This window comes from Ursus arctos, chromosome X (genome assembly GCF_023065955.2).
Source record: "Ursus arctos isolate Adak ecotype North America chromosome X, UrsArc2.0, whole genome shotgun sequence".
Taxonomy (NCBI): domain Eukaryota; kingdom Metazoa; phylum Chordata; class Mammalia; order Carnivora; family Ursidae; genus Ursus; species Ursus arctos.
Genome location: NC_079873.1, coordinates 52,426,875 through 52,439,592, shown reverse-complemented (window position 1 = coordinate 52,439,592; position 12,718 = coordinate 52,426,875). Strand labels below are relative to the sequence as shown.

The following is a 12,718-nucleotide window of genomic DNA, read 5'->3' as shown; positions in this document are numbered from 1 at the left end:
ATTCTTAATTTTTTCAGGTTTTTTTAACTATTACCTAATTTTCAATCCTTTTTTATTATTATATAGAGAGATAGATAGATACATGGTTTTTGGTTTTTGTTCATTGTATTTTATTTTATTTTTGTATATATATGTTTTTCTTTCTTTCTTATTTTGAAATCTAGTTCCTTTTAACAAGCAGACCAAAATACACCCAAGATCTATTTTTTTTTTGTTTTGTTTTGTTCTATTCTGTTTCTTGTTTGATTTTCTCTTACTTTGTTTTGTTTTTGTTTTTTTCCATGTTTTTTTTTCTCTCGGTTGTTGTTGCTACTGCTGTCTTTTCTCTCTGTCTTCTTATTCTTTTTTGGACATAATGATGAAATGAAGAAATTCACCCCAAAAGGAAGAACAAGAGGTAGTACTCACTAAAGGGATTTAATCAATACAGATATAAGTAAGATGTCTGAACTAGAATTTAAAACAATGATTATAGGGGCATCTGGGTGGTTTAGTTGGTTAAGCATAAACACCTCGATATATAATAGTGAAACTTGCAAATGTCAGAGATAAAGAGAAAATCTGGAAAGTAGCTCAGGACAAGAGATTCTTAATCTACAAGGGTAAACGCATAAGGCTGGCAGTAGACCTGTCCAGAGAGACCTGCCAGGCCAGAAAGACTAGCATGATATATTCAGCATGCTAAATGGGAAAAAATATGCAGCCAAGAATACTTTATCCAGGAAGACTGTCATTCAGAATAGAAGGAGATATAAAGAGTTGCCAGGAAAAAATAAATAAGTAAAGGAATTTGTGAACACTAAACCAGCCCTGCAAGAAATATTAACTGGGATCCTTTGAGTGAAGAGACAGCTCAAAAGTAACAAAGACCAGAAAGGAACAGAGACAATCTACAGAAACAGCAACTTTACATGTAATACAATAGTACTACATTCATATCTTTCAATAATTACTCTGAATGTAAATGGACTGAATGCTCCAATCAAAAGACATAGGGAGGGGTGCCTGGGTGGCTCAGTCAGTTAAGCATCTACCTTCAGCTCATGTCATGATCTCAGGGTCCCGGGATTGAGCCCCATGTTGGGTTCCCTACTCAGTGGGGAGTCTGCTTCTCCCTTTCCTTCTGCCCCTCCCCCTGCTCATGCACGTTTTCTCTCTCTTTCTCTCTCTCTCAAATAAATAAATAATCTTAAAAAAAGAGGGTATCTGACTGGATTAAAAAAAGAAGACTAAGGAGAAGACCCATCAATATACTGGCTATAAGAGACTCATTTTAGACCCAAAGACATCTCCAGATTGAAAGTGAGAGGGTGGAGAAACACTTATCATACTAATAGACATCAAAAGAAAGCTGGAGTAACAATCCCTATATCAGACAAACTAGATTTCAAGCTAGACTATAATAAGAGATGAAGGAGGACATTATATCATAATAAAAGGGTCTACTCAACAATTGTAAATATTGATGCCCCCAAATTGGGAACACCCAAATATATAAAACAATGAGATACATAAAGGAACTCATTGATTGTAGTACAATAATTGTAGGGGACTTGAACACCCTACTTACATAAATGGATAGATCATGTAAGCAGAAAATCAACAAGGAAACAAAGGCTTTGAATGACACACTGGACCAGATGGGCTTAACAAATATATTCAAAGCATTTCATTCTAAATAAGCAGAATACACATTCTTCTCTACGTCACACAGAAAATTTTCCAGAGAACATCATATACTGAGTCACAAATCAGGTTTCAACCAGTACAAAAAAATTGAGATTATACGGTGCATACTTTCAGACCACAATGCTTTAAAACTTGAAGTTAACCACAAGAAAAAATTTAGAAGGAACACAAATACATGAAGGTTAAAGAGCATCTTACTAAAGAATGAATGGGTCAACTAGGAAATTTAAAAAGAATTTAAAAAACACATAGAAGCAAATGAAAATGAAAATGTGATAGTTCAGAAACATTAGGCTGCAGCAAAGGTGGTCCTAAGAGGCAAGTATGTAGCAATACAGGCCTTTCTCAAGAAACAAGAAAATTCTCAAATACACAACCTAAACTTACACCTAAAGGATCTGGAAAGAGAACAGCAAATAAAGCCTAAATCCAGCAGGAGAAGGGAAATAATAAAGATTAGAGCAGGAATCAATGATATAGAAATAAAAATAACAGAACAATTCAATGAGACTAGGAGATGGTTCTCTGAAAGAATTAATAAGATTGATAAATCCCTAACCAGTCATATCAAAAAGAAAAGAAAAAAGATCCAAATAAAAAAAATCATGATTGAAAGAGGAGAGATCACAACCAACACTGAAGAAATACAATTATAAGAGAATATTATGAGCAATTATATGCCAACAAATTAGGCAATCTGAATAAATGGATACATTCATAGAAACATATAAACTACCAAATTGAAACAGGAAGAAATAGAAAATCTGAACAGACCCAGAACCAGCAAAGAAATTGAATTGGTAATCAGGGGTGCCTGTATGGCTCAGTCAGTTAAGCGTCTGCATTCAGCTCCTGTGATCAAGCCCCATACTGGGCTCTCTGCTTGGTGAGGAGCCTGCTTCTCCCTCTTCCTCAGCCGGCTGCTCTGCCTACTTGTACCTTCTCTCTCTCTCTCTCTCTCTCTCTGTCAAATAAATAAATAAAAATCTTTATAAAAATTGAATAAGTAATCAAAAATCTCCCAACAAACAAGAGTCCAGAGCTGGATGATCTCCCAGTGGAATTTTACCAAACACATAAAGAATCAATGCCTATTCTTTTTTTTTTTTAAGAGTTTATTTATTTATTTGACAGAGATAGAGACAGCCAGCGAGAGAGGGAACACAAGCAGGGGGAGTGGGAGAGGAAGAAGCAGGCCCATAGTGGAGGAGCCTGATGTGGGGCTCGATCCCAGAACTCTGGGATCACGCCCTGAGCCGAAGGCAGACGCTTTAACCGCTGTGCCACCCAGGTGCCCCTAATGCCTATTCTTTTGAAACTGATTTTTAAAAAAATAGAAATGGAAGGAAAACTTGAACTCATTCTACTTGATCCAAAAACCAGACAAAGACTCCCACCAAAAAGGAGAATTATAGACCAATATTCCCAATAAACATGGATGGAAAAATTCTCACTAAGATACTAGATAATAGGATCCAACACTATATTAAAAGGATTATTCACCAGGAATAAGTGGGATTTATTGCTTGGCTGCAATGGTGGTTCATCATCCACGAATCAATGTGATACACCACATTAACAGAAGAAAGGAGAGGAACAATATGATCCTCTCAATAGATTCAGAAAGACCATTTGACAAAATACAACATCCTTTCTTGATAAAAACTCTCCACAGTGTAGGGATAGAAGGAACATACCTCAATATCATAAAAGCCATCTATGAAAAACCCACAGCAAATATCATCCCCAACAGGGAAAAACTGAGAACTTTTCCCCTGAGGTCAGGAACATGACAGGGATGTCCACTCTTACCACTTTTGTTCAACATGATACTGGAAGTCCTAGCCTCAGCAATTAGACAACAAAAAGAAATAAAAGGCATCTGAATTGACAAAGAAGAAGTCAAACTTTCACCCTTCACAGACAACAAGATACTCTACGTAGAAAACCCAAAAAAAACTCCACCCCAAATTGTTAGAACTGATACAGAAATTCAGTAAGGTTACAGGATATAAAATCAGTGGACAGAAGTCAGTTGCATTTCTATACACTATCAATGAGACAGAAGAAAGAAAAATGAAGGAATTGATCCAATTTCAAATTACACCAAAACCCCTAAGATACCTAGAAATAAACCTAACCAAAGAGGTAAAGGATCTGTGCTCTGAAAACTATAGAACACTTATGAAAGAAATTGAGAAAGACACAAAGAAATGGAAAAACATTCCATGCTCATGGACTGGAAGACCAAATATTATTAAAATGTCTATGCTGCCCAAAGGAATCTACACATTCAATGCAATCCCCATGAAAATACCATCAGCATTTTTCATAAAGCTGGAACAAACAATCCTAAAATTTGTATGGAACCAGGAAAGACCGTGAAGAGCCAAAGGAATGTTGAAAAAGAAAACCAAAGCTGGTAGCATCGCAATTCCTGACTTCAAGCTGTATAACAAAGCTGTTATCATTAAGGCAGTATGGTACTGGCATAACAACAGACATATAGATCAATGGAACAAAATAGAGCCAGAGAAGGACCCTCAACTCTATGGTCAACTTATCTTCAACAAAGTAGGAAGGAATATGCAATAGGGAAAAGACAGTCTCTTCAACAAATGGTGTTGGGAAAATTGGACAGCCACATGCAGAAGAACGAAACTGGACCACTTTCTTACACCATACACAAAAATAAACTCAAAATGGATGAAAGATCTAAATGTGAGATATAGGAATGTATCAAAATTCTAGAGGAGAACACAAGCAACCTCTTTAACTTTGGCCATAGCAACTTCTTTCAAAGACATGTTTCCAAAGACAAGAGAAACAAAAGCAAAAATGAACTACTGAGACCTCATCAAAATAAACAGCTTTTGCACAGCAAAGGAAGCAGTCAACAAAACTAAAAGGCAACCTACTGAATGGAGGAGGATATTTACAAATGTTTTATCAAATAAAGGGCTAGTACCCAAAGTCTATAAAGAACTTATCAAACTCAACACCCTAAAACCAAAAGATCCAGTTAAGAAATGGGTAGAAGACATGAACAGACGTTTCTCCAAAGAAGACATACAAATGGACAACAGACACATGAAAAATTTCTCAATAACACTTGGCATCAGGGAAATGCAAATCAGAACTACAATGAGATACCATGTCACACCAGTCAGAATGGTTAAAATGAGCAACTCAGGAAACAACAGATTTTGGTGAGGATGTGGAGAAAGGGAAACCCTCTTACACTTTTGGTGGGAATGCAAATGGGTACAGCCCCTCTGGAAAACAGTATGGCAGTTCCTCAAGAAGTTAAAAATAGAGCTGCCCTACAACCCAGTATTTGCACTTCTAGGTATTTATCCAAAAGACACAGACATAGTGATTCAAAGGGGCATGTGCATCCTAACGTTCATAGCAGCAAGTCCACAATAGCCAAAATATGGAAAGAGCCCAGATGTCCATCAACAGATGAATGGATAAAGAAGAAGTGATATATATAATGGAATACTACTCAGCTATCAAAAAGAATGAAATCTTGTCATTTGCAACAATGTGGGTTGGACTACAGGGTATTATACTAAACGAAATAAGCCAGTCAGAGAAAGACAAACACCATATGATTTCAGTCATATGTGGAATTTAAGAAACAAAACAGATGAACATAGTGGAAGGGAAGGAAATTAAACTAAGACAAGAACAGTGAGGGAGGCATACCATAAGAGACTCAACTTTAGGAAAGAAATTGAGGTTTGCTGGAGGGGAGGTGGATGGGGGAATGGGATGATTGAGTGATGGGCATTAGGGCGAGCACTTGAAGTAATGAGCATTCTATGTTATATGCAATTGATGAATCACTAAATTCTACCTCTGAAATTAATAAAACAGAATATATATTAAACTGAATTTAAATAAAAAATTAAAAATAGATTAAAGACCTAAATTTAAGATCTAAACTATACAACTCTGATAAGAATACATATGGCAAAATCTTCCCAACATTTGCTTTGGCAGTGATTTCTTGGATATGACAGCAGACACACAGGTAATAAGAGAAAAATGTAGACATAATGGACTTCATTATTTTTAAATTGTGCATCAAAATACACTATAAAGAAAGTTAAAAGGCCACCCACAAAATGAGAGAAAATATTTGTAATTCATAACTCTGATAGGGGATCAATATCCTGAATATATAGGGAACTCCTAAAACTCAGCAACAAAAATTATACAACTCAATTAAAGATGGGCAAATGACTTAAATAGACATTTCTCCAAAGAATACACAGATGACCAATTGGTACTTCGAAGAATGTTCAACATCAGTAATTATTACAGAAATGCAAATCAAAAGTACAATGAGATACCTCTTCACACCTATTAGGATGGCTATTATCAAACAAAAACAAAACAATACAAAACAAAACAGAAAACAAGCATTGGCAAAGATGTGGAGAAATTGTCACTCTTCTGCACTGTTGGTGAAAATATAAAATGGTGCCTGCACCATGAAAAACAGTATGGTGGTTCCTTAGAAAATTAAAATAGAATTACCATATGACCCAGAATTTCCACTTCTGTGCATATACTGAAAAGTATCCAAAGCATGTGTCAAAGACATATTATACACCCATATTCATAGCAGCATTATTCCCCAAAGCTAAAATGTGGAAGCAACCCAAGTGTCCACTGATGGATGAGTGGATAAGCAAAATATTATATACATGCAATGGAATATTATTTAGCCATGAACAAGACTGAAATCTTGTGATTTGCACTAACATGGATGGAGCTGAAGAGTATAATGCAAAATGAAATAAGTCTATCAGACAAAGACAAATACCATATGATTTCCCTCATATGTGGAATGTAAGAAACAAAACAAAGGAGCAAAAGAAAGAGAGAGAGAGACAAACCAAGAAATAGACTCTTAACTACAGAGAACAAACTGATGGTTACCAGAGGGGAGTGGATGGGTGGTTGGAGTACATAAGTGATGGGGATTAAGGAGGGCACTTGTCTTGATAAGCACCAGGTGAAGTATAGAATTGTTTAATCACTATTGTACACCTGAGACTAATATAATGCTGTATGTTATTGGAATATAACACTGTATGTTATCGGAATTAAAATTTAAAAGCTTAATAAAAAATAAAGGCATGGGAATGATAGATGTCAAGTAAAGAAAGAAGGAAACTATGTACATGCCGCAGTATAGATGAATCTTGAAGACATTATGCTAAGTGAAATCAGCTGGTCACAGAAAGAAAAATATTGTATGATTCCTCTTATATGAGATACATAGAGTAGTCAAAATCATAGAGACAGAAAGTTGAATGGTTATTGCCAGGAGTTAGGGGGAGGGAAGAATGAAAAGTTATTGTTTAATGGGTATAGAGTTTCAGTTTTATAAGATGGAAAGAGTTGTGAAGATGGAATCCATTGTGAAGATGGATGTTGGTGATAGTTACACAACATTACAAATGTATTTAATACCACTAGAATGTACACTTAAAATGGTTGAGATGGTAAATTTTATGTTATGTGTATTTTACCCCAATAAAATTATTGAAGAATAAAAGACTGAGACTAATCCTGGACACCAGCTAACGATAGCTTCTTAATCACTGCCCACCCTCTTTCCCAAAGTGGTTTTCTGCTCTTCATATATTCATGTCCAGCAAATGTAAGTCTTATTGTCCACGTTCAGATCTCCTAGAATCAACTGTCACACACTTATCCCCAGAACATGGTCAATTACATTGCTTTCATTACCAAAGTTTTCTTCCATCTAATCTATTTTACTTCCTAGCTCTACCAAGTGGCTAAACCACACCGAAATTTGCTATATCATTTCAACACTGTGCTTTACCCAAATCTGTGCAGCTGAATACCTTATCCAAGACCAGGCTTTAAACCTTGTACTGCATCCCTCAACATAGCAAGCATGCCTGCATGTAATGTCAATTTGTTCCTGGCCTCATATTGCCAAGAACCTGGACAGTTTTACTGCTTTAAATAGCTCTTCAGAAATACACTTACAGAAGCACTTCTAAAAGTGTGACCTATATAACAGTGCTACCAAAAGATGTTCATTAATAAAAGGCTCAGTAATTAAGTATGATAAATTCTACATACTCTAGTCCCATCTTGGATATTTTTGATGGACAAAAATAAATACAAAGCACTGAGAAGCCCTGCAGCAAAGAATACTATTTGACCACATTTAACCTAGTGTTTAGCAAACACGTTCAGACTCATAGCTTTTTTCACCAAACACTTATCCCTTGGAACTCAGTTTGAGAGATGCTTGTTTCAAGTGTACCTCTGAGGTACCTCCAGGCTCTAGTTTCTAAGTCTTCCCCAGTTCTCAGGTTCCAGTCAATGCATTTCATAAGTTAAGGATTCCTCACCCAGGATTCCAAGATGCTTATTTTCTTCCAGCTGCACCTTTTCCTGGAATGTCTCATCTTGGAAGGCTTCAAATCGGACTTTCCAGTAAGTGCCCCCAATCCTACTGGAACTCTTCTGGAAGAATTTATCTGAGCCACTGACATATCGAAAAGACAAATGTCACATGACTTAATTATGTATCAAATATATCCCCATCTCACCCTTGGTCTCATCAAGTTATGAATACTTATATTTAGGAAGAACCTCAGAGATCATCCCAGTTCAATTCCACCCAGTGAAGGTGTCTCCTTTGATAACACCACTAATAAGTAATACACTACTTCTGCCCACTTGAGTCTTTCAAAAGTCAGGGGACTTAGTTTCAGAGAAAGCAATCCCTCTTACTGTTGGATAGTTTTAATGGTTGAAGTTCTTTTTTTATAGTAGGCTAAACTCTTCTCTTGTAAGTTTCAGATAATGGGACCAGTTCTGCCCTCTGAAGTTAAATAGCCTTACATCTGTCCTAATCATCCTCAGATACTCAAGATCCTTTCCTACCTTAATAAAAAATATTCTGCATTTTGGGTCACCTGGGTGGCTCAGTCAATTAAGTGACTGACTTTGGCTCAGGTCATGATCTCAGGGTCCTGGGACTGAGCCCCATGTTGGGCTCCGCACTCAGCAGGGAGTCTGCTTCTCCCTCTCCCTCTGTCCCTCCTCCTGCTTGTGCTCTCTATCTCTCTCAAATAAATAAAATCTTTAAAAAATATTCTTCATTTCAAAATGAAGGCCCACTAACTTAGCAAGCACAGTTGGAGATTCTAGAAGCTATGCTGAGACCCAAGTTCCCATTTTCTTATGGTTTCTGCAGATTCATTCCATTATTTCTTACTGGAAGGATAAACATGATGTGTGCCCTAGAATATTTCTCCCAAAACTCCCCTAGTCATTCACTAAGTATCTCTTCTGTAAAAGACCTGGAATCACTGATAGCCCAGTGAGTCAGTATAACTTAAAGCCTAGCATCTGAACAGGGAACTAACCTTCTGCCCTGTTTTGCCTACATCTGAGTAATGGATGAGGCAGGAGAATTTGGAGAAATTCCTCCAAAAGGATGAGAATAGAATGGCTATAAGGCAGGTTGCTCCTGCTTTTCTATATTTCTCAGAGTGCTTTTACACTCCTGCTCAAATGCCTCAGATTATAGAAAAGAAAGAAAGGGACAATGAGGTAAACAATGAGTAAAATAAAGAAGAGTTGGATAACTGTCATTTCAACTGTTCTGGTTTCTTTTGGGTCTTATTTTCTTAATGCAGCCTGGGATCATAGCAGAAACAATCTCAAACTCTGCTTGAATCCTTTGCTGAGAATGTGACAAAACCCTACAAAAAGCTTTGTAGATTCCCAAGAGCAAGCTCTCCAGGGGACCATAAGAATTTGGCTAACAGTTGTGTCATGTAATTCCAGCCAATGATTGTAACCTCCAAGAGAAGTGAGAGATTTCTGAGAGGGAGTAATAGGTGTTGAGCTGGGCCCACAATCTGGGGGAGAAGAAGCTAAGGGAGGAGAAGCTGGGGGAGGAGGCTCACCGCCTCTTACCTGCCTGGTTCCCTCAAATTCTTCCCAGTACTCCCATCATGCCCCATCGGGCCGTAGTCCCATAGAATCTCATGGGCTTCAATGAAGTACTGCCGAACTTTGCCTGTGAGTTGGTTCATAGGAGGGGTCATGGAGCAAGAGTTGACCTTGTAGACTGCTTGCATGCCATCTGGAGGAAGAACATCATGGCTAGCTCCATTCCACCCAACAGGTCTTATAGCCAGATGACCCACTTTCCTCCTTCCAATGTTTTTCCCTCCCACCTTTCACTAGGCCACTTTCTCTCATTCCTCAAGAACCTGGCTGGAAGAAAAGGAGCCTATGTGGGAATTCAAATACCTTCACCTGCTAACCACAATTGACTCATTTACCAGATCCTCATTTCTGCTTCTGCAAAAGGCTTACACTGTAGCAACATCACAGAGTTTGAAGTCAGAATACTTGAGTTCCAGTCTAATTCTTACCACTCTCTGTAGGACTTTCTGCCACTCACTTTCTAGAGTTGAACTTTAACCCATGTTTTGTAAATGAAGGGAATAGGGATGTCTATCACACTGGGCTGGTGGAAGCATTGCGTTCTAAAAAGAGCGAGTAAGGAAAAAAAAAAAGAGAGAGGAGTAAATTACATGTAAAGTGAGAAGTTCCCCAAAGAATGGAACATCTTCTCTACATGGAGAAGAAGCTGCAGACTTGAGAATGTCAGGAAAATTTGAATTCCAAATAGTATCTCCAAATGTGGAAAAATTTACATTGAGGCATAGTGATAATGGATGATACTGCCTTATATTTGCTTGGCAACTTTTAGCGGTCATTCAAGTATACTATCACATTTGAAACTCACATCATCCCAAGGAAATCTGAAATTCATAAATTAGAAATTTGAGGTAAGAAAAAGGAGGGAAATATAATATTAATTTTTGTTGAATATGTATTACATGCCAAGCATTGTGGCAGGTGCTTTCCTATGTACATTCCTTCAATCCTCATAACCATCATGTGAAACAGGCTTCTAATGTCCCATTTTGCAGATGAAGGAAACCAAGGATCAGAAAGGTTAATTAACTTGCCCAAGATTAAACAGCTAGTCATGGTGAAGCTGAGACTTAATCTCCTATCTTTTAACTGCAAATTTTTATGTTCATTTTTTTCTTTCAGAGAAGTTATATGAATTACCAAAGTTAATTAAACAATTTGTAGAACAAAGATTTGAATTCAGGCTTATCTAGCTGGCCCTAAGGCCCATACTTGTTTCACTATTGTGCTGCATCCCTAACCTCCATCCATATTCATTCATACTCTCTTACCCAGGTACCTTTGGGACCAAAAGCAGGCCCTTGATGATGGAGCATGGGTAAATGACCTCTGTTGGTCAAACCTACCACCACAGACTCATTATCCTACCAGTCTATAACTCCTCGCCTACTCAAATCTACTTTCACATACTCATATTACTTTCCTGAAGCCTACCTAATTTATCATATATCAAATAATTCTAGAAAGTAAGAGCTGGCAAGGATCTTAGAGACTATTTAGACCAAATCCCTCATTTTATAGATGTGGCAAATGAGGCCTATACATGGGAAGGGACTTTTCCAAAGTCATACAGTGAGTTTTTCACAGAGCTGAGACAATAACTCAAACCTTCTAATCCCTTGTCTAGTGCTCTTTTCATTGTCTCATATATCCCTCCTCTCCTCTGATGCTCCTTGATGCACTATGCCATTTCTTCAACAAATTTCACTCTAAAAACTAAACCTTCTACCCCTATTACTGTTGCATCCCAACTAGAGTGTCACTACTTGTCCACAATACTCTAAGCTCTCTCAGAGAAGCCTTCATCTTCTTTAATCTCTCCTTCACTGTCTGTTCAATAAACTGCAAATACCTCCAGGTCTTAACTCCTTAGAATTCTGAGCAAAGAAGAACAGCTTAAAAGTTTGTTTATCCATCTCTATACCATCTTATGTTAGAGGTGGGGAAGATAAAACCCAGAGAGATGTCCCTGAGGTCACCCTGCAAGTTAATGGCTGATTCACGGAAAAACCTGGCTAAGTCCCAAAATTCCAATCTAGTATTTCATCCTTTATACCTAGCTGTCTCATCTGAAAGACTATCTTATGGCTCCTGGCTCCTGATGACCATTAATGTCATCTTCCTTCTATACCTCAAGGGTGAAAGATGTTGGATCTCACCTCGCAAGTGACTATTCACTTGACAGCTAATCAACCAGGTGCCAGGTTCCTGAGGCACCATCTCAGCAGTCACAAAGGTGGCTGGAAAGATATGAGCCACATCAGTGCGGTGGCCCCGGATGGTCAGTATCTGTCCATGGAAGTAAGCTGTGTGGACATCTACTTCATTACCCATGCCAAATAAGTGCCAGGCCACACGCTTCTGTGTACACATGCTTAGATCTGGTAAGTTCCCAAAGACAAAGCCATTGATTGCTGCAAAGGAAAATCCAAAGAAAATATCAGAGTTAGGAAAGTACAGCCTGATGAGACCATATACGTTAATTTAAAATCTCATAAACAGCCTGGGAAAATAAGGAGATATCATTGATCTCAAACAAACAATGAGATAACCAAGGTTCAGAGAAATGAAGTTACTTCTCTCCCAAGGCCACAATTAAGCAGTAGAACCAAGATTCCAACCCAGCAATCTGAGGAAACTTTCTAATAAATGGGGTTTATTTTACAAACTATTTTTTCCTTCCAGGCCAATTTCCTTCTGAAATTTCCACAGGAGAATTTTCAAGTTAGCTAATTACCATGGTTATCAAAAGTAATTTGTATAAAACTGAAGAGAAATTTGAGCTGTCCAAGCCATCCCTTACATTTTCCCTCTGAGTTTTCTCCTTCCCTTGGAACTGTCTGGCTTTGAGACCATCTCTGGCACAAAAGGGACATAAATCTCTTTCTTAATTAAACAAAAATAAAATCAACTTGTTTTTATTACTAAAATCAGCTATCTACCCATGCCTCAGGGCTTTTGTGTCTTTAGTTTGTTTTGAATTTAATTAAGGTGATCAACTTCTTTATAG

General features: G+C 37.6%; 1 protein-coding gene across 2 annotated transcripts in view; it reads right to left on the bottom strand.

Annotated features, from left to right (window-relative positions):
• HEPH (hephaestin) overlaps positions 1 to 12,718 on the bottom strand; it is a 95,146-nt gene that overhangs the window by 65,826 nt on the left and 16,602 nt on the right. For both annotated transcript variants that reach the window (XM_057312165.1, XM_057312168.1), the window contains exons 6-8: positions 11,868 to 12,122; positions 9,676 to 9,844; positions 8,097 to 8,233 (exon numbers count right to left, since the gene is read on the bottom strand). In XM_057312165.1, coding sequence (XP_057168148.1) covers positions 8,097 to 8,233; positions 9,676 to 9,844; positions 11,868 to 12,122 — 561 coding nt within the window. The remainder of the gene's footprint in view (positions 1 to 8,096; positions 8,234 to 9,675; positions 9,845 to 11,867; positions 12,123 to 12,718) is intronic.